The 22,037-nt window shown below is 35.7% G+C and overlaps 4 protein-coding genes across 4 annotated transcripts; 3 read left to right on the forward strand and 1 right to left on the reverse strand.

Moving 5' to 3' along the window:
* Nucleotides 1–526: 526 nt before the first annotated feature.
* On the forward strand, nucleotides 527–2,388 carry LOC128546924 (uncharacterized). Its single transcript, XM_053518333.1, has 3 exons — nucleotides 527–669; nucleotides 1,304–1,375; nucleotides 1,625–2,388. Exons 1-3 carry the CDS (start codon nucleotides 591–593, stop codon nucleotides 2,128–2,130), a joined length of 657 nt encoding a protein of 218 aa, XP_053374308.1. The 5' UTR covers nucleotides 527–590; the 3' UTR covers nucleotides 2,131–2,388.
* Nucleotides 2,389–3,135: 747 nt separating this feature from the next.
* LOC123532414 (uncharacterized) lies at nucleotides 3,136–7,450 on the forward strand. The gene is made up of 5 exons (XM_053518335.1): nucleotides 3,136–3,359; nucleotides 3,639–3,710; nucleotides 3,951–5,677; nucleotides 6,405–6,470; nucleotides 6,906–7,450. Exons 3-5 carry the CDS (start codon nucleotides 5,476–5,478, stop codon nucleotides 7,409–7,411), a joined length of 774 nt encoding a protein of 257 aa, XP_053374310.1. The 5' UTR covers nucleotides 3,136–3,359; nucleotides 3,639–3,710; nucleotides 3,951–5,475; the 3' UTR covers nucleotides 7,412–7,450.
* Nucleotides 3,956–4,456, forward strand: LOC123532677 (uncharacterized). The gene has a single exon (XM_053518189.1). The coding sequence runs from the start codon at nucleotides 3,956–3,958 to the stop codon at nucleotides 4,454–4,456; it is 501 nt and encodes a 166-aa protein (XP_053374164.1).
* A 1,589-nt stretch (nucleotides 7,451–9,039) lies between the features above and the next one.
* Nucleotides 9,040–11,803, reverse strand: LOC123532573 (short-chain collagen C4-like). Its single transcript, XM_045314031.2, has 3 exons — nucleotides 11,514–11,803; nucleotides 10,919–10,984; nucleotides 9,040–9,626 (listed from the first exon to the last, which is right to left on the reverse strand). The coding sequence occupies exons 1-3, from the start codon at nucleotides 11,686–11,688 to the stop codon at nucleotides 9,118–9,120; spliced, it is 750 nt and encodes a 249-aa protein (XP_045169966.2). The 5' UTR covers nucleotides 11,689–11,803; the 3' UTR covers nucleotides 9,040–9,117.
* Nucleotides 11,804–22,037: the final 10,234 nt, after the last annotated feature.

The following is a 22,037-nucleotide window of genomic DNA, read 5'->3' on the forward strand; positions in this document are numbered from 1 at the left end:
CTATATAAATTACATCGCATCATGAATAAATAACATTATTTCTTTCATTATGATTCAGTAAACGAAAAAAAACTTGTAAATCACTATCCGTCCGAACAGGAGTTCAAACGTTTACTGTGGACAAGACCCCTTTATCAACAAGCAAGTTGTAAAAGACTTTCACTGTTCAATCTGCATGGGCGTAGGAAGGAGTTGGAGCTGGAACCGCGAAGGGTATGGCTCCGGGAGGAGAACGTCCGCCTCTCGTTTCGTTGGAACGTGCAGGGGTTTATTAGGGGATGAATTAGGTTAATAATTACTGCATTTCATTTAACTTCCCAAAAATATTATTCATCTCAGTCTTGTCTATAACATGGCTTTCAATATAATATTATAATGCATTTATCAGTTCTATTTTCATCAGCAAAATACTGTAACAGCAAAACAGTGTCCCTTATCGGGCTGCTAGATAATACTTTAGCTTGTCAAATATATGTGAGTGTGTGCTAGAGATTACATTAGAGATAAGACAATTTTACTTCAATGTAGCAGACGATTCCAAACGCTTGGTTCTACACAGTGACACAGACATCGCACAGAAGATCGGGTCGATGGAAAAGCAAATCGCTGATCTTACTGCTACTGTTGCAATTCAGAAGGCGGACATACAATCTCTGAAATCGTCTGCTGGTAACCTAGCTTTTAATTTTTGTTGGATTAAATGCATTACGTATATCAATCCGGAAGCCAGGTATTTTTGCAAAGTTTCATAATAATTCCGATCTCTCTCCGAATGGAATGCATAATCTCTTGGGGAAACGGTAGATGATCTATCAAGTTATTTATATTCCAAAGGGGGCCGAGACACTACTTTTGTACCTTTTTTGTCTCTTTGTTACATGTACTTGAAGCAATAAGGTACATGTATTTGTATAATAAGCAGATTAACTCTCATTCTCTGTAGCAAAGTCGATCATTTAAAAATACTTAATATATTGCAGTCACAGAATATACATAATTATGTGTATGTTCGCTTATTTATAGCCGCCATCAGTAACCCATATGGGCGACTCCTCCAGAAGACTGTGGAGAACAGCGCAAGATACAGAAGACGCTCCAATTACAGAAGCTTCTCTGGTTCTTTAGCGTGCCGGGTGTAAAGCACCGATAAACAAGACTCCTATCCCAATGTTAGTAATTTTTAGTTTAAGGAGCGGGAGACCGAACTCGTGACCACTGGTTTTGTAGTCAAACAGTGTTACCACTGGACCACTGCGTCCGCTCTTGAATATACATGTACTAAATATTGATATTTTATTCGAAGGTAAAGGATCTACGTACACACGTTGGGGTCGCACAGTTTGTCCCGGAAATGGAACTAGCCTTGTCTACTCTGGTAAAATTTTAACAATTGCTACAAGTTTGTATTCCAAAAAGATGAAATAACTAAGAAAAATGTATCTTATATAATTATACTTTTTTGTCATTAAGCCCTTGATAACAAAATGTTTTTACTTTCAAACTGTTGACTGACTTTTACATAGTGGTACCGATTAAGCCTAATTTGAAACAAACGTTTTCACAATTTTAATTGTACAGTTTCGTAGCTTAAAGTTATGGATTCTGTTTTCTAAATACCCTACAGGTTTTATGGCTGGCACATACCATGATGCTTCTAAAAACGGGTTCGGTTCAGGTGCCAACTATCTTTGCTTAGCCGACCGGCCAACGTGGGACCATTATTCCACTACTGGGAACAACAAAATTCGTATCACTGGCGTAGAATACGAATTTTCGGGATATTCAATTAACGAACTAACCGACTTTTTTGGTACCAATATCCAGAATAACGAAGCCCCATGCGCCGTGTGCCACAGTTCAAGATCATCCAGTCTGATGATACCTGGACGAACTGACTGCTACTCTGGATGGACCGAAGAATACAACGGTTTTCTTGTAGGTGCTTACCCACATTTTAATGACGCTACAGAATTTGTGTGTCTTGACCGAAGGCCAGAATCCATTGTCAACAGCGGATTTAACGATAATGAAAACGTCCTATATTTCGTAGAAGCAAACTGTGCCAAGGGACTTGAATGCTCACCGTATGTCAATGATCGAGAACTAGCATGCGTTGTCTGCTCTGCTTAATATTAATATCATATCTTTAAATTGAAATAAATGGAAGATATTATAGGGTTTTTTATCTAAAAGAATATAGTGTTTTGTGCTGCATCTTTCCTAATTACTAGTAATTCAAGTACTGTATGTGTTTTGGAATGTAAAATAATGATTCATCTGATCTGCGAACTGATTCAAGGTTATTTCTTTGAGATTAAACAATTTACAAATGTGAATGCGGAGTATTTAGTCGTATGGTTGTACAATTTCTTCTAAAGCACCACTGAGTTCTTATGCAATATAACACCAGGCCCCATGTAGTTGCCCGTACAAAGGGATTTGTTGCAAGACAAACTGTTCATGTTTTGCAGTGGTCCGCTTGCTCCAAGATTGTAATCCCATAGAGTATACTTGGGATCTTTTGGGGAGGAACTCCAGAAGAAAAAAAATGTTTTGAACAACCTGCAAGATCATAATATTTGCTTTTGTTAGAATGGAACAACTACTTTATCAAACTCTGGCCTGTATGGGATTGCTTTTTACGAACTTTATAAAATACATGGCAATGATTTATTTTGAGAATACTTCATGGCTGGTGCTCGGCTCTTTTACAGCTAGACTTTGATTGAGTCTGACGGAGCAACTTTCTGCATTGAGTACATATTTAAAGTTTCCATATATAGTTTACACGATCATTTTAGTCTTTACTTACCATGCGTTTTGCTTTCACTACATGTATAAATGATTCACTTTTATTTACACTGTCCTGTTGCTTTGGAAAATGCAGGGGTTTATTAGGGGGTGAATTAGGTAAATAATTACTGCATTTCATTTAACTCCCAAAGGATGTTATTGATCTCAGTCTTCTCTTTAACATAGCCTTCAATATAATATTATAAATGCATTCATCAGTTCTATTTTCATTACTAAAATACGGTAACAGCAAAGCAGTGTCACTTATCGGGCTGCTAGATAATACTTGAGCTTGTCAAACTGATGTGAGTGCGTACTAGAGATTACATTAGAGATAAGACAATTTTACTTTACTGAAGATACATAAACATCCATAATTTCAACGGAGCAAAATGGTTCTTATGAGATTGTTTTTATTCTTGCTGATGTTCATTCTCAACAATGTAGCAGACGATTTCAACGCTTGGTTCTACACAGTGACACAGACATCGCACAGAAGATCGGGTCGATGGAAAAGCAAATCGCTGATCTTACTGCTACTGTTGCAGTTCTGAAGTCGTCCACAGGTAAACTTGCTTTTAAGATTTGTTGGAGTTAATGCATTACGTATATCATTCTGGAAACCAAATGTCATCGCATAGTTTCTTAATAATTGCTATTTTCTCTCCGAATGGAATGCATAAACTCTTGGTAAAACAGCAGCTGATCGTTTCTGCCAGTATTTGTATTCCGAAAGCAGTCGGTAGTCTATGTTTTCGCATGAATGGCTTAACATTCATTACATTCTGTACCTATCATCTCTCTGTCGGATATACTTTACTACGTATTTATATTCTAATTCGAAGGTAAAGGATCTACATACACACGTTGGGGTCGAACAGTTTGTCCCGGGAATGGAACTGGCCTTGTCTATTCTGGTAAAGTTTTAGCTTTTGCAATAAGTTTGTATTCCAAAAAGATAAAATAATTATCTATTAAAATTATAACTTTTATCTTTACACCCTTATCTCAAAAATGCTGACTGACTTTTAAAGACTCGAACCGATTAAGCCTGATTTGTAACAATAGCTTTTATAATACATGTAATATTCCTTTTATTATTATCTTATAGTTTCCTAGCTTAAAATCATGGATTCTCTTTTCTGAACAACCAACAGGCTTTATGGCTGGCACATACCATGACAGTGCTAAGCATGGGTACGGTTCAGGTGCAAACTATCTTTGCTTAGCTGACCGACCAACGTGGGGCCATTATGCCACTGCTGGAAACAACGATATCCGTATTGCCGGTGTGGAATACGAATTTTCAGGATATTCAATAAACGAAGTAGCCGACTTTTTTGGTACCAATATCCGCCATAACGAAGCCCCATGTGCTGTGTGTCACAGTTCAAGAACATCCAATCTGATGATACCTGGGCGTACTGATTGCTATCCTGGATGGACAAAAGAATACAACGGTTTTCTTGTAGGTGCTTACCCAGGTTATAATGACGCTACAGAATTTGTGTGTCTGGACCGAAGGCCTGAATCCGTTGTCAACAGCGGAATTGGCGATGGTGAAAACTTGTTATATTTCGTAGAGGCAAACTGCGGCAAGTCACTTGAATGTCCACCTTATGTTCATGACCGGGAACTAGCGTGTGTTGTGTGCTCTGCTTAATATCAGCTTTAAACCTAAAATAAAAATGAGATACGTGTACGCTTACTTTTCTATGATTTAAATTCTTTACCTTTTACATAACATCATTCTGTCCTATATACCAGTCATTACCATCATTTATAGGCATCGCACGCTTTTACAGGATAATTGAATATAAACACTTCCAAAAGAGACATAAGTATATGGGGAAAAAAGAACTGTTCCTATCCCTATGAAAAGCATTGACTTTCGTCGGTCGCTTATATTTTATATATGCTCCAATATTGGTTTTCTAACAGGCCGCACATTTTCTCAGTATTCCAGAAAGTGTTTTGCGACACACCTCTGACTTATGAACTTTTGCAAAGTATAAAGGGTCTCAACTGATTATACGGTACTGACAAACTACAATCAACACAAACAGGTGGCATTATCTATAATCTGCCAAAACTTATCAAATCAGTCAAATATAAGTGATTAAACAATTGAAATCGAATTTTACTTACTTCTGGTGCATATGAATTTATACAGTTGCAGCCATGAAGGGAGATAACCAAAAATTATGGATTCAACAAAACTTTCTACCGTCGATATTCAAACCTTGCAAATATTGGAGGAAAACAGTTATCAAAAACAGAATTATTAATAAAGGCATTATGAACCGTTAATACATAGTTAATAACATTTAATGCGTATCAATTCAATTTCACCTTCTAATTTTAAGCAAGAATTACGTTACATTAAATAAAACAATGGTAATTATATGTTGTAAATATACTCTCATAATGTACACATACATTGGTCGATTGTGGAGGAATCAAATTCATTACAGGTATTATAACGTCAGATATTCCAGCAGAGCATTTATGGTATTAGCAACTTAAATATTCTGACTGATATTTATTTCTGTTTAGCTTTTTGTCAGACAAAGAATTGTGACCTATCTTCAACGCTGTTTTCTTATCTATACCTGTACGGTAAGTATTTAAATGTAACGTTTGTGCTCTCTAAAGTCATTTATTTTCTATTTATGAGTTTTAATGTTTGAAATGGCACTTAAATGTACAGTGTTTTTGGTATTGTTTTTGTACAATGTGTTGGTGGCTGACTGCAAAAAACGACTCGTACTTGAGGAAATGGACATTGAGCAAGAAATTATCAACTTGAAGACGTCAATGGCTCAGAAAGACGCAGAAATAGCTGCTCTACAAAAACAGAATGCAGATCTGCAGTTACAAATGGGTAAGAGTGTTCTTCAATTGTAGTCTTGATTAACGTTAAATTTAAATGTTATAGACATGCTGTCATTCATGACAGCGACTATTTGCGGACGACTATTTGCAGACGACTCGGATTATTATTGTCCCCAGCACCAAATCCAGCTGTAATAGTTAAGATTGAAAAAGCACATATTAATATAAACATTTAAGCATTTTTGCATAAAACTGCTGTTCGTGTCACTGTTCGCGGTTGTTTTAACGGGAGAGTAAACGTGGTTAACAGAAAGATTCTCGCGCTATCGCGCTGTTCAAATTTCCATTTTGTGGTAAAGAATAAAGGGCCAAAAACATATAATTCAAAAAGGAAATTTACGTCAACGTGATAAAACAAGGCATACATTCCCGTACATTTCACGGAATTTCATTTTACGTCGAGGGATAACCATATTCATTTAGTAGTTTTTACATGTTTTATGCTAAAATAGCGTTTATTTCGGGTTATAACATCTTCAGAATACCGCGGGGTACGTTTGTACACTCGCCCTACCGTGCTCGGGCACCAACCAATCCATTGGGATTCTGCAGAAAAATGCATGCGTTACCCCTACAACGTAACTCGCCGTTGTAATGTTCATCTCGTTGGTCTGCTGTATGGTGTAGCTCACATGTTGTCTCGTTTACCTAAAACTGTTACGTGTTTTAATAAAAGAAAAATCAATTTTTATTTTGAAATCTATTTTATGTTTTAGGTTCACTGTACACGAGATGGGGACGGACATCGTGTCCTGGAAATGGTACAACACTCGCGTATTCTGGTAAATATCGTTTGATATTGTAGTATTTACAGAAGCTGTGTAGTGTTTTAATCTCGTGTCTTCGAGATACTAACTATTTCGATTAAAAAAGTATCTCTTTCCCGGATAATTAATTCATGGCAATGAAATACTATCTCACGATATAAGTATATAGCGCATACTTATCACCCCAGAGCTTCCGTACGTGCTATTTAGCTTTGGAATTGTTGAATTTAGGTTTTATGAATAAATCATTTGTTGCGTGTCTTTTAAACATTTATTCTCATTGCGTTTCTTGTGTAGAAGTTAGGAGGATAAGTATTTTCTCAACCGTTTGCAAACATGTTCAGCATTAATGTGTTAAGCACAAAAACAATACATACGATATGGCTAAGATGTGTAAGAAATTATTCTTTCGGTGTCACTGTAACTTGAAAATGTCGTCTAATACTTCAGGTTACATGGCCGGCACTTACCACGACACGGTTGGCCACGGGCCTGGACCAGGATCTAACTACTTGTGCCTCGCTGATCAACCCACCTGGGACTACTATTCTGATACTGCAAACAACATTATTCATATCACTGGTGTGGAGTACGAGTTCCACGCCACTAATCCGCATGACATACAATCAATTTTTGGATCTGACATCCAGGACAGCGACGCTCCATGTTCTGTGTGCCGCACTCAAAGAAACACCAATGTTATGATTCCAGGCCGTAAGGACTGTTACCCAGGGTGGACAAAGGAGTACAGCGGTTATTTGGTAGGAGGTAGCCCAAACTACGACGATTCTACCGAGTATATCTGTCTGGACAGGCGACCGGAGACAGTTGTACACAGTGGAATCAGTTACAATGATAATATGCTCTATTTCGTGGAAGCATTCTGCGGGAAAAGTTTAGAGTGTCCACCGTATGAGCATAATAGAGAACTCGCTTGTGTTGTTTGTTCCATGTAAACAATCTAGAAATTGAATAAATTATGTGTCAATTGGGAATTTGTTTTTATAACGTGATAGATTTTATATAAGTGGCATTCTTGTTAGCGTAGTAGAAATTTGTTTTCTCTCCAAGTAATGATATCCCCTATGTTTTAAGACAGGCAATAATAAATGCCGAAAAGGTATATGAAGGAAACATCCGACTGGTAACTGTGATTACTTACTGGGTATCATTAGAATTGATTTAGCATCAGACTGTTTCCAATACAGGTATTTATCGTACCTCCTTGGTCAGTTAACGTCCCGTGAAATTCGTGTACATTATGATTTTCATACACTGTAGTATTTCCATATTAAGTATTGACAAAAGTTACTTCCCTTGTTACTTTATGATGTTGGTTGTTCAGAGTTTGAAAAATAACCAATCTACTAGTATATCAGAAACGTAAAAAACTTATTACTTACTGTTTTTTATCAACACAAAAGGAAGTCGTTAAGATGAATTAGTTATACAGTGTGTAGGTTATCTTAATTAAATATGGAATATGTACTACCAGAGAATTCAATGTGGGGATTTCGGTTTGTCCCATATGATATTAACTGGCAGTATATATTCCATATTAAATAAGCGAAACACTGTGTAACTAATAGTTTTTGCCCTAGAAATTTAATATAGTCGGACAATATGATGCCAATATTTGTTGCTATGTGATCTGGACCGAGAAACTCAAACCCTGTATACTGACTAAACGTTAAAATTCTCCGCTGTACATAGTAGAACTGACACTAAATATTTCGAAAATCATAAACCCTATCGTTATAATCCATTTTGTTTTAATTTGATTAAAATATGATGCAGAGACAAAGAAAAAAGTGAACCACTTGATATTGTTTAGAACATCCACGTCCTGGTGTGCCAAATATCGATAAAATTCTTTCTAAAAATACTTGAATGGCTGATTTATTTGAATTATTTTGTTGAGTTTAACGTCGCATAGGCCATATGGCGACTTTCCAACTTTGATGGTGGAGGAAGACCCCAGGTGCTCCTCCTTGCATTATTTCATCGCGAGCGGGCACCTGAGTAGAACAACCCACCTTCCGTAAGCCAGCTGGATAGCTTCCTCACATGAAGAGTTCAACGCCTCGAGCAAGGCTCGAACCCACATCGGTGAGGGGCAAGTGATTCGAAGTCAGCGACCTTAACCACTCGGCCGCGCAGGCCCCTTTAATGACTGAACTTCGTTTCTTGTATTGTTATGATTCTCGAATCCGAAAAAAAAACAATACAAGAAAAAAACAACAACAGGAAAATACATCACAGATAATAAAACTTTAACGACATTTTCAAAAAATAATATTGCGCACGTTCATAAATATAAAATAATAAATCATTATATAAATATTTCCACTTGTACTATATTTCGATACATAACTAGTAACCTATTAGCATTGCGTGCAAAAAAAAATTGAAGGGTAGAAAAGTAAGAAACTGCGAGTGAATCAGTAACATTCCAGAAATAAAAAGATAAAAGAAACCGGCTTTACAGGATGGTTTGAGATATCAGACGAATCCCAGATCTTGAGCATTAAGATTTATTTTGATATGCTCTGAGCAGAGAACAAAAAGTGCAAATGGGTGTACTAAATAAATCGTTACATAATTCAATATAAATACGGTAAAATTATGTTTCTGTACAGATTTACTTCTTATTATCATGTCTTCACATAGAACAAACGACACAAGCCAGTTCTCTGTTGTTAACATATGGCGGGCACTCTAGACTTTTTCCACAGTATGCTTCGACGAAATACAGCATATTGTCATCGTCGCTGTCTCCACTGTGAACAACGGTCTCGGGTCGCCGGTCCAGACATACATATTCTGCGGCGTCGTCATACCCCGAGTAAGCGCCGACCAGATATCCGTTGTACTCCTTGGTCCATCCGGGATAACAGTCTGTGCGGCCGGGGATCATGACGTTAGTGCTTCTTGGGGCCCGACAAACTGCACAGGGAGCTTCGCTGTCGTGGACATCAGATCCAAAGAATTCTTGGAGGTCATGAGCGTGCTGTGTATGCATCCAGAACTCGTATTGGACGCCAGTGATTCGAATCACGTTATTTACAGTTTCTGAATAATGGTCCCATGTTGGCTGGTCAGAGAGACACAGGTAGTTTGCTCCCGAACCTTTATGCTGGCTGTCATCATGGTAGGTCCCCGCCATAAACCCTACAAAAATGATACAGTTATTCCATTAACTGAAGGCACAAACAACATGTGAAAGAAATCAACATAATCATATGTCTAGTTCAAGAGAACATTAAATTTTTTATACAAAAAAAACAAAGGTATAAAGTTAAAGAATGTGTGCTGTCGGGGGCACAACTAATCCATCGATTGTTTGATCTATCGCATTGATATATTCACGATCTATCGATAATTTGACCAATCGCGTTGATATATTCACGATCCATCGATAGTTTGACCTACAAGTTTTAGCTCCTCTGATTTTTTTAAAAAGAAATATGATAAGTTATTGTCATCGCTTGATCGGCGTCGGCGTTGCCTGATTAAGTTTTATGTTTAGGTCAGCTTTTCTCCTAAAATATCAAAGCTATTGCTTTCAAACTTGCAACACTTGTTCACCATCATTAGCTAGCTCTGTACAGCAAGAAACATAACTCCATCCTGCTTTTTGCAAGAATTATGGCCCCTTTTGGACTTAGAAAATATCAGATTTCTTGCTTACGTTTTATGTTTAGGTCAACACTCCTCCTAAACTGCTCAAGCTATTGCTTTGAAACTTGCAACACTTGTTCATCATCGAAAGCTGACTCTAAACAGCAAGATACATAACTCAATCATGCTTTTTGCAAGAATTATGGCCCCTTTTAAGAAAATATCAGATTTCTTGGTTGTTTTGCGTTTAGGTCAACTTTTCTCCTTTACGGTCAAAGCTATTTGTTTAAAACTTGGAGTATTTAGTCGCCATTACAAGCTGACACTGCACAGCAAGTCCCATAACAGTTACTCTACATTGCTTTTTGCAAGCATTATTGCCCCTTTTGGACTTAGAAAATCATGGCTAGGTCAATATTTCTATTATACAGAGACAAAAAAAATCAGATGAGCGTCTGCACCCGCACGGTGGGGCTCTGTTACATATTCAACAGTCCATCGAAAGTTTTCGATACCGGTAGTTTTATCTATCGTTTTTCATGATACATTCAATAATCCAAAGGTATTTTGATCTATCGTTTATATATACGAATATTCTACAATCCGGCGATATTTTAAACTATCATTTTGATATATTTGTCACTGGGTGAAAAAAAATGTGCAACCAGACCAGGGCTTGAACCTTGGGCCTCGGAATACCGTTCCGATGCTCTACCGACCGAAATACCCGACCGCCTATGCATTTTCTCCCTGATTTAATATTCAAGTCATATACTGTGACATATTCTACAATCAAGCGACAGTTTAATCTATCGTTTTGATATATTCAACAAGATATGTACCTGAATACACCAGTACTGTTCCGTTGCCTGGACATGTTGTGCGACCCCATCTTGTGTATGTCGAACCTTGAAACAAAAATGTAATACTAAACAAATGTATTTCATTGCAGTAACTATTTCACAAAGGCGTTAAACTGACACTATTCATTATTTTAATAGGTTTTTGTCCTTGCAAAATTTTGTACTTCACAAATCCACTTTATTTCATTACTTTCAGTACACGCTGCTTTGAAAATTAAATACAAAGATAATAGTTACACTTTTTAGCTTTATGTTTTTGTTTCTGTTACTTTGTTAGTATTATGATAATTATTATTATATACCCGACTTTTAATAGTAATAAAACTGTATAGGCAAAAATCTTGTAACCGAGGCCAAAAACTGTTACGTGGTCTACAGCACTAGTATATCTATATGCACTTGGGCTACGGGTTAAGTCGTGCTAATAACCGATTTAGACCAACCATTGCCGTTTGATAAGTGTAAAATTTACATATATCTCACAAAACTTGAACTAGTGGAATCTACTAAATTGCAAAACGGTGCCTTTAAAAAGGTTGTTTTTAACAAAACCAGTCTGAAAAAAATAACTTACCTATCTGCTTTTGTAAAGCGGATATTTGTGCGTCTTTCTGTGCCATTGATTGTTTCAGATTGATTATTTCTTGTTCTATATCCATCTCCTCAAGAACGAGGCGTTTTTCAGAATTGGCATGCAATACATTGCACAGAAGTATAAGCACAAATACATAGCCCATCGTAACAGCCATTTCTGGCAATTTAAAGGCAATTTCAAACCACAGTTTTTCTAACTTGTAGAGATATTATTATTTAGTTTAGAAGAAAATGGTTAAAAGCGTATCGTCTTCAGGAAGATAAGGAATGATTAATATGCGTACTTGATCTTATCATATAAAATTTTAGGCTTTCTTTAAAGCTATTATTTACACATTTATTCTTATAGATGTCATATGTGTATTTTCAACTAACATATATGATACCTACGCAGTTTATTGCGAAAGTGCCTCTAGATAGAGAAACGAATTCTGTGGTCGTAATAATAGCAAAATCTATCGTTATACAAGTAAGACTAGTTTGAGCGCACAGCTGATACTGAAGTTACCAGATTCAGAAAAGACATTTATACACTGAGTAGAAGCTACAGATTTATGCTTAGAATTAGAGCAAGGTGTAGAGAAATTACCTGTGACGTATGCTAGTCGGAAACTGCTATGGTAAATAACCAAGACAGTACAATATTAAGCGGCACAAAAAGAGCGTTTGGCTTTAGTTTCGGAAGTATCCATCTGCTTTATGTATTTGTTTGAAAATTATATGACATTGTAAACAATTAATGCGTTTCCCAATATAAACAAACTACCATGTAATAAAAACCGTGAAAACACCTGTTCAGTAGAATACTCTGATTAAATTCGGAATCGAAAATATATGAACATATGTGGCTTCATTCATTCATGAAATGGCACTAACATTATATTAAGCCCACAAAAGCCTAGCCCCTGTAAGCATGTGGCCTATCCCTTTAAAAATCAGTGAATATGGGTATTTTTGTAGTACGCTTAGTACGAAAACTTTCGTCCGTTTTCGTGCATTCTTCTCATCTTGCGCAGAAATGAAATCAATGATTACAGGTGTTGTTGGTTTTTTTTCGGAAATTTTTCTACGCACCCTTTTATTCTCATAAAAGTCAGTAACTTTATTTTACATAGTCATTTATTTGTAAATCACACATTCCTAGATTACAGAGAACACACAACACATGCCAATTCTCTGTTTCCGACGTACGGTGGACATTCCAGGCTCATTCCGCAGAATGTTTCTACGAAATATAACTTATTATCGTTGTAATCACTTCCGCTGTTTGCAACAGTTTCCGGTCGCCGGTCTAGGCACACGTACTCCGTTGAATCATCATAGAGCTGGTAACCGCCGACTAAATATCCACTGTACTCTTTGGTCCATCCTGGGTAGCAGTCTTTCCGGCCGGGAACCATAACACTGGTACTTCTCTTGGACCGACAGACCGAGCAGGGGGCATCGCTGTTTCGTCATGTCGTCATATAGTTCATCTAAAATGAATCCCTTGAAGTTTTAGTCAAAACTGTCTTACATAATTATTTTTCAGTGAATGTACCTGCATACTGATATAATGAATAAGTAATGAATGTAGATGTACATAGTACAAAAAATGTAGTATACATTTGTAAAATGTCTTGACGGTCAATAGCCAGAATTATATTCCCGAGGCCCATCTATTTACCGGCAAGCCCTTCGAGGTATGTTTATCTGTTGGCATCAGACGTCATTTCTTAAAAGGTTTGTTCTTAAGTCTTACCATAGCCCTGCAAAACTGCTGAATGTGCCGTGTTCGGGGTTTGGGGAGGGGTAAAATGGACTGTAAAAATGTTTTATGTCTTAAATTCTGCTTCAAAATGCATGTAAATAGATAGGAAAAAAATCTTGTTAAGAAAATGAGATTCTTATCAATATGTTTATAAAAATATATGTTTCAAAAATATACAGTCATTTTTGTATAGCAATCTCGCATTTGTCTCTTTCCAATGAACTACCGTTTACTTGTCTTTCCATGTACTGGCCCCATTCCAAAACGTAAAAAAAATCCGGAAATTTTTCAGCTCCGACCATATATTGTCTTTATCTTCTGCTTAGTAACCCAAAGGAAATGTCCGCAGGAAACTTTGAGAAGATAGGCAGACGACCAAACATATAGACCGAGCATAAAGCTCAAACTATTGACTGCGGAGTATATTAGTAATTCTGCTTACATAAATCTCTACGTACCTAACTGATTTCGAATGTCTGCAATTTCTGCATCTTTCTGATTGAGCAGAGATTTAAGACCACTAACTTCGTTCTTCAGGTTTATTATCTCCTGTTCAATATCTATCTCTTCTACGAAGCGAGCGTTGCGAGTAGCTTCTAAATGTTTGGCACATCCAAATGTCACAGTCAATAGCACTAATTGTTAATAAATTGTTAATTGCGTTATATCACGATAAGAAAATCACGTGACCTAGTTCAAAAGTGTGTTATCTAATTTTGTTTAAGAAATAATAAATATGTTCCCATATTTTATCAGTTAATAAAATATGGGGAGGAGTTTGGATGCGTAATAATTAAATCACGAGTGCGTAGCACGAGTGATTTAATCATTCGCATCCAAACGACTGCCCATGTTTTATTAATTGATAAAATTATTGGAACATATTTATTATTTCGATTCTAACAACGCAAATAATTCGCATTTTACAGTACTACATTTTCAGCGTAGTATGTCATTCGGGTCATATGCTGTTACAATTTACCCCCTATGGTTAGAACGAGTTGCATAGCCAATGGAACGTATAGATATTTGTTTCTTTTTATCAGAATTTTGAGAAGTACATGTATTTATAATTTAGTAATCTAACAGCTCGCAAACTAATTATGAAGAGAATCATCAAATTAGGCGAGTTGACCCTGTGTTACAAGTTACGAGCTTAACTTTAAATGACGTCACATCATTATGACGTCATACTTTATGTCATACATTTATGACGTCACCGCTGAATCTTAATTAAGCTAATTTAATTCGCTCGTAGAGATCGAAACGTGTTTTACGGTCCTACACATAAGTCAGTATGACTTTTTATCATATTTATGTTTTTGAAATGCTGTTTTCAACCGTTTGGTCCTGAAATAATTTGTATGTAATGGAACTGAAGTAGAATCTCTTATGCCACAATCATAGGGGGTGAAATGTAATAGCCAACCATATTTTATCGTAGATTCATGTATAGGCGATGTATAGGCTATATGTTTATATAACAATTGCTGCAGATCGTGTTAGAATATAGCCTTGAAAAATGTCGCAAAAATGGTACCAACCCTTTTTCCATATATTTGTCAAAAGAATATAAAACAAGATACCATAATATATAATAACACTGCGATTTTGTTGGACTGAGTTTCTCTAGTGTTGCTAAACCGGTTATTTTTCATTCTAACACGATCCGCAGCACTTGCTATATAAACATATAGCGAAATCGCCTATACATGAATCTACGATAAAATATGGTTGGCTGTTACATTTCACCTCCCTATGATTGTAACATAAGAGCTTCTACTTTAGTTCCATTACATACGAATTATTTCAGGGCCAAACGGTTGAAAACAGCATTTCAAAAACATAAATATAATAAAAACTCATACTGACCTATGTGTAGGTCCGTAAAACACGCTCTGATCTCTACGAGCGAATTCAATTAGCTTAATTATGATTCAGCGGTGACGTCATAAATGTATGACATAAAGTATGACGTCATAATGATGTGACGTCATATAAAAGTTAATCTCGTCACTCGTAATACAGGGTCAACTCGCTTATTTTGATGATTCTGTTCATAATTAGTTTGTGAGCTTTTAGATTACTAAATTATATATACTTCTCAAAATTATGAACAGAATCATCAAAATAAGCGAGTTGACCCTGTATTACGAGTGACGAGATTAACTTTTATATGACGTCACATCATTATGACGTCATACTTTATGTCATACATTTATGACGTCACCGCTGAATCATAATTAAGCTAATTGAATTCGCTCGTAGAGACCAGAGCGTGTTTTACGGACCTACACATAGGTCAGTATGAGTTTTTATTATATTTATGTTTTTGAAATGCTGTTTTCAACCGTTTGGCCCTGAAATAATTCGTATGTAATGGAACTAAAGTAGAAGCTCTTATGTTACAATCATAGGGGGGTGAAATGTAACAGCCAACCATATTTCATCGTAGATTCATGTATAGGCGACTTCGCTATATGTTTATACAGCAATTGCTGCGGATCGTGTTAGAATACTAAATAATATATACTTCTCAAAATTCTGATAAAAAATAAACAAACATATATATATTTCATTGGCTATGCAACACTTTCTAACTATAGGAGGTAAATTGTAACAGCATATGACCCGAATGACGTATTACGCTGAAAATGTAGTACTGTAAAATGCGAATTATTTGCGTTGTTAGAATCGAAATAATAAATATGTTCCAATAATTTTATCAATTAATAAAACATGGGCAGTCGTTTGGATGTGAATAATTAAATCACTCGTGCTGCGCACTCGTGATTTAATTATAACGCATCCAAACTCCTCCCCATATTTTATTAACTGATAAAATATAGGAACAGATTTATTATTTCTTAAATAAAATTTTGAGACACCGGTTATGTTTCTTAAAGCCCTGTTCCGCGGCTATTCAAATTCTATCGTGTGTATGTAACCCATGATTATAATAGGTAACAGTTAACGGCCACGCGCACACTTTAGCACGCAAAACCACAGGTATTTTATATAGAATTTTATATAAAATAGATTCTATTTTGACAGGCGTCACTGTTCCTAGTCAGGATTTTCATGCCTTTTCAGTGACAATTTAAGGTTAAAAGGTAGGACTGGAGCAGGTCTTTAAAATTGTTGGAAACTGACACAAGATGTCGGCAGTAGTAAAAGGTCACATTTGTTAATTGCTTCAGTGTTACACCTCAAAACATTTAAGTTTATTAATCAGCACCATCAGTTCCACCTTCATCACCAACGTGTTATTCAATGTCGTCCAAATATGGGTAGTATGGGTTCCAATAAAATTCAGTATTATCAACACTAAACTAATCGCTTTATTTCACACCATAATTAAAAAATCTAGAGCTGTCGCAGGAGTGACGAATTATACCCCCACAATAAGGCCTTGTCACAGAAGTAAGGCAATGTTTAAGTCGAACTTCAGTCGAAATCAATAGCGGTCTTCTGCTGGTCATGATCAACATCCCTATTAAGTTTCGTGATCCTAGGCCCAAGCGTTCTGAAGTTATTGTCCGCAAGCCATTTAACTGTTTCGGGTCACTGTGACCTTGACCTTTGACTTACTGACCTCAAAATCCTTAGGGTCATTTGCTTGTCATGATCAACCTCCTCAGTAAGATTCTTGATCCTAGGCCCAAGCGTTCTCAAGTTATCGTCCGGAAACTGTGTAACTGTTTCGGGTCACTGTAACCTTGAACTTTGACTTACTAACCTCAAAATCTGTAGGGGTCATTTGCTGGTCATGACCAACCTCCTAAAAACTTTCATTATTCTAGGTCCAAGCGTTCTCAAATATTCATTCGGAAACCCTTTAACTGTTCCGGGTCTCTGTGAACTTGACCTTTACCTACTAATCCCAAAGTCGAACATGACCTTATACAGCTACACCTGTGTACCAAAGATTGTTTAAATCGGTCACGCCTTTCGTGAGTTATTGTCCGGAAACCATAAAAACCAACGGACCGACAAACCGATAGACCGATCGACCGACTTTTGTTTGTGGGGGTATAACGACAGAAAGACAAATATTTAAATATATTAAAATGATGACTGGAAACATTTCTAAACATTAGAAGTTCATATCCTTGTATATTATTGTACCAGGATAAAAAAAAATAGTCCCAGAACGATCATCAAACCCTAATCATTGTATATCGTTTCGTTCCCTCATTTATTTAATTAACGCTATTCAAGGGAAGTAATAACGAACGACTGAAATAACTTGTGTAATAATACAGCATTGGGTGATGAGTGTCATTATATTTTTGATTGTCCTTTTTTTAATCTGGATAGAAAGAAATACATTCCAATTCATCACCAGATTTCAAATGATAATAATTTTCAATGTTGTTTCAAAGTTGTGATGAAACCCTTCTCCTGAAGTTGGCATTATTTACAGAAAAAGTTATGTATGTTACTCAGTGAATCTGTTAATCTGGTGCTAGTCAGAAATTATTGATTTACGTCAGATATGCATATATCTTCCGTTAAATACCTACAGTAAGATACAGTATTTTTTACATGTATACGTTTTGTTTTATGTACATGTATTTGCAAGTAAATGTTGCCTTTACAAGGCTGATGCCCATATGGGCCTAGTTCTTGAATAAAAATCTGAAATCTGGAGAAGAGTTGTCCCGTCCAATGTATTTTCTGCGACTGAAATTATTTGCAGATGATACAACTTTAACAAGTTCGAGATGTTCTGTGAAGGAAGTTCATGCAAATCTCCAAACTGACCTTGACAATGTTAACACATGATGCACACAGAAGGCAATGGTATTAAATGTTGCAAGAACTACAGCAATGTTTGTTTCATTAAAAAACGAAATAACGTAACCTAGTGCTAAAAAGCAGGAAATGGGATATTCTGAAAATGAAGCATTGCTATTTTTATTATTATTTTTTTTGCCTGCATTTTGCCATATTTAGACTATTGCTGCACAATTTGGGCAACAACAGCAATGACTTGATCACAGAATTGAAAAAAAAGCTACCAGAACCATTTTAGATAAAAGCTATGATAGTCCATCTGTTGCTTTGGATGAAATGGTGAACGAATGAAATACCAAAAAGCAATACTCGTGTTTAAGTATATAACTGAACAGTCTTTTCCAGCTTACATAAAGGAAAAAAACCAAAGTACAAATCAAAGACATCTGTTAGTTATTCTGACCTAGTTTTTTTCCAAAAACCAGTGAGATACTTATGGAATTTCAAGCTTCATTTGTCAAGCAACAATTCTCCTCAATATCCTAACTCTGTGTAACCAGGTATGTTGGTGCATATATTCAGTTAGAACATGTACAAATAAGTGATTTGAGCCGCACCATGAGAAAACTAACATCGTGCATTTGCGACCAGCATGGATACATACTGTTCGCTTTCAAAGCCTATTGCAATTAGAGAAACCGTTAGCGAACAGCATGGATTGCAAATGCATTATGTTGGTTTTTGTTACTATACGAGTTCATAGTGTTTATTGTTTAAACATTAAATTGCATGTGTTCGGAATAATTAAGTATTCATTAAATGTAAACCTTGTTTATCATTGTTTCGTTTAATGTTTTATCGCCTGTATATTATGTATGTATTCTGAGGCCCACATGGAGGATCGGAAAACCAAATGTGCAGCCTCATTGCATAATACTTTACTTATTTATTTACTTACAATGCATTAACAGTGTTAAGGAGGTAGGTTACCTTTATATTTGTATGTGCGCATGTCCAACCGGAAGCTAACGTGACGATTTACGACGACGTTTACGACAAACTAAATGTGTTTGAATATTCATTCTTCTGAAAACAAATCATAGACCTGTCTTCGATCTGACGCTTTGTGGTTTAATAATGCAGAAATAATGAATAAATTGCCGCAGAAACGCTTCAAAACAATGTTGCCTTAAAATGACGTCATTGACGTCATGACGTTACGTGTCAGTTACCGCGCAAAATTAATAGCTTTTATCTTGAAAGTACGTAATTCTGTGCATTTTCTTCTTTCAAACTATTTTCAAATAACCATTATTTGCTGAAATGTTTTTTATGAGTCTTTTGCTCTGAATAATAATCAATATTTTGCTTCTTTTATGTAGTTATATTGAAATGTTATGCGGAATGTAAGAAAATGGATGATGGTAACCAATGTTATTTGGAATATAGTTGGGTGAGAGGTTACTTGTTACGGCCATTTTCAAATAAAAAATCTAGCAGTTTGATTTGTAATACCTATTTTTCAGGTTCCGTTGATAATTTGTTACTTATATACTAAAACTAAGATCTAAAATTGTTCAAATTTCACTAGAAAATTGTTGTTTCTTTAATTAAATTGATGTTACCATGGAAACGAAGCCCGTGACCTATGTATCTAAATGTAAAATTCAAAAGCGTTGACACTAGTCTATTTAAGAAACACAGCTTCGGCTTTTTATTTTCTTTTCAACAGTATCCATGAGAATAATAGTAGCATGCTGAACGATTTTTCCATGAAAAATGCCAGACGGGGGATACTGCTGTAAATATTCTAAGCTTAGAAATTTGTTTGAATAAATGCAGATAACACGAAAATATAACTTATGTTAGAAATAATATGTTTTAAAGGTACATCAACTAGAAAGATAATCTTATTCAATATTATTTTATAAGAAATTACGACAAAAAGCAAGATATAAGCCATTTTAAACATCTCTGTTGCCATAGTTACTTTAAACTTTAAGAAAAATAGGGTACCATGTATAGTGCTTGGTATTTTGCTAATAATATTTTCCAAATATTCCATATTGGTCATTAACAGAATGGCACTGAAGCCGTCGAAAACCCCTACTTTCATACATAGTTGTTTAAAAATGAGAGAAAATGCGTTACCATGGAAACACGAGCCCCGCGACATATACATTTTAAGCTTATATTAGAAAGCTAACGTGCATACTAGTAAAATTATAGATTATGCTGACTTCTACGGATATCAATGAAACTAAAATACACTGAAAAGTGTTAAATATCCGTATTTTCCTTCTTCTTTCAATATGAAATACCTTTGGAGGGCCATGTTCTTCAAACCTGGATAAAAATTGAAATTGAAGGGACAGAGACAAACGAAACTGAGATTTAAGCAGTTAAAACTTCATATTACACGAAATACAAAAAGATGCTGCGGTTCAACTAATTTGAATTTAGCCTTGTAACAAGGTAACCTACCTCCTTAATTCGAAAAGTACGAACCAGGAGAACCTCTGCTGCTATAAGTAAGGTGAAGTGGACAAAATATGCAAACTTTTAAACTGAGGATGGGTCGGGGATATCAAAAAGAATTAACATAAAATTTATGTTTATTTCCTACGAGAGACAATACGACATAGGAGGTTTTTACACGTGCAACATACTAGACTCTCCTGAGCATCATCATAGAAGTTTTAAGAGTCGATGATTTTACCCCAAAATATCCGTGATATCGCCAACATTCTGTATCCGAGTCACATATAGGTGCATTTAGGTCAACGCCTCTGCAGTCTTGGTATCACCAACCGCTGCCATAGTGTTCAGCACAATTTAATGTTGAATGTATGTCTTGTTCATGGTCATAGGTACTGAATGGGGAAAAATAGTAGCCTAAACCGTTCCCTGAAATAATAATCGGCTTTAGAGAATCAACAATACACAACTGAAAATCGGTATCTCGAATTCCAAAAGATCGAGCGGTTTAGTTTGAGATAATCGAAGTTCGCTTTAAGGTAGTTCTGCACGTTTGGATCGAATTTTTTTCTACAATGTAGAATTTGATTAAACTCTGATTTTTCAAAACTTCAGAATATACCTAGAAAATTCAGCAAATAAAAAGGATAGGGTCGTGTGCTTGATTTTTTGCTAGAGTGATTTGAACAATTTGGACCTCACGCATTTTTTTATACTGGAAGTCTATGGGAAAATAGCAACATTCATAACATTTTCGCGAAAATAAAATTTTCCACAATGTAGATTTTAATGATACTTCTCACAATCGTAAATAAACATATGGCCTATAATATAGTGAAATAAAATGTATAGGTCCGCGTGCTTATTTCTGAGATATTTGGCCATGATTAAAGTGAACCGCCTATTTGAAGCTAATTTTAAGACATTATTTTGAATTATTTTACGTGTCAGATGTTTTAATATCATATTTTTACTTTAGAAAGATAGTAACTGTTACAATTTAATAAATTTATTCAAAGGTTGCCATTAATTCATAAACTGATTTTCATTTCCGTACGCCGAATCCAGGCTTTATTCTACGTTTTCCGGATAAATGACGTTACGCTATCACTTCCGGTTTATCAAACGTGCAGAACTACCTTAAAGCAGCATGCCCCCAGAAGTATATATTTTGTTTTTAGATATCTTGAAATAAAAACTATATTTCTTAAGAAGGCTTTAAAACTTAATTACTAATAAACTTTATGTTACGGAAACACATGAACATTTGCTGCTTTTTCTACTTTTTTACGATGAAAATCGAAAAGCGTTTGTCAGGTTTCTTCTCTAGGTAACTGACTGTCTCGATTATAGATATCTATATTTCGAAGTCATTATTCACTACTTCAGCTATAGTACGACGACGAGCTATAGTACGACGACAAGAAAACGTCTTTATTGTCGCGGCGGTCCGAGGTTAGATTCCCGACGCGATCATCCTTTTTTTTTTTTTTTTTTTTTTTTTTTTTTTGATATGAATTTTTTTTTAAATATTTT

This window comes from Mercenaria mercenaria, chromosome 11 (genome assembly GCF_021730395.1).
Source record: "Mercenaria mercenaria strain notata chromosome 11, MADL_Memer_1, whole genome shotgun sequence".
NCBI lineage: Eukaryota > Metazoa > Mollusca > Bivalvia > Venerida > Veneridae > Mercenaria > Mercenaria mercenaria.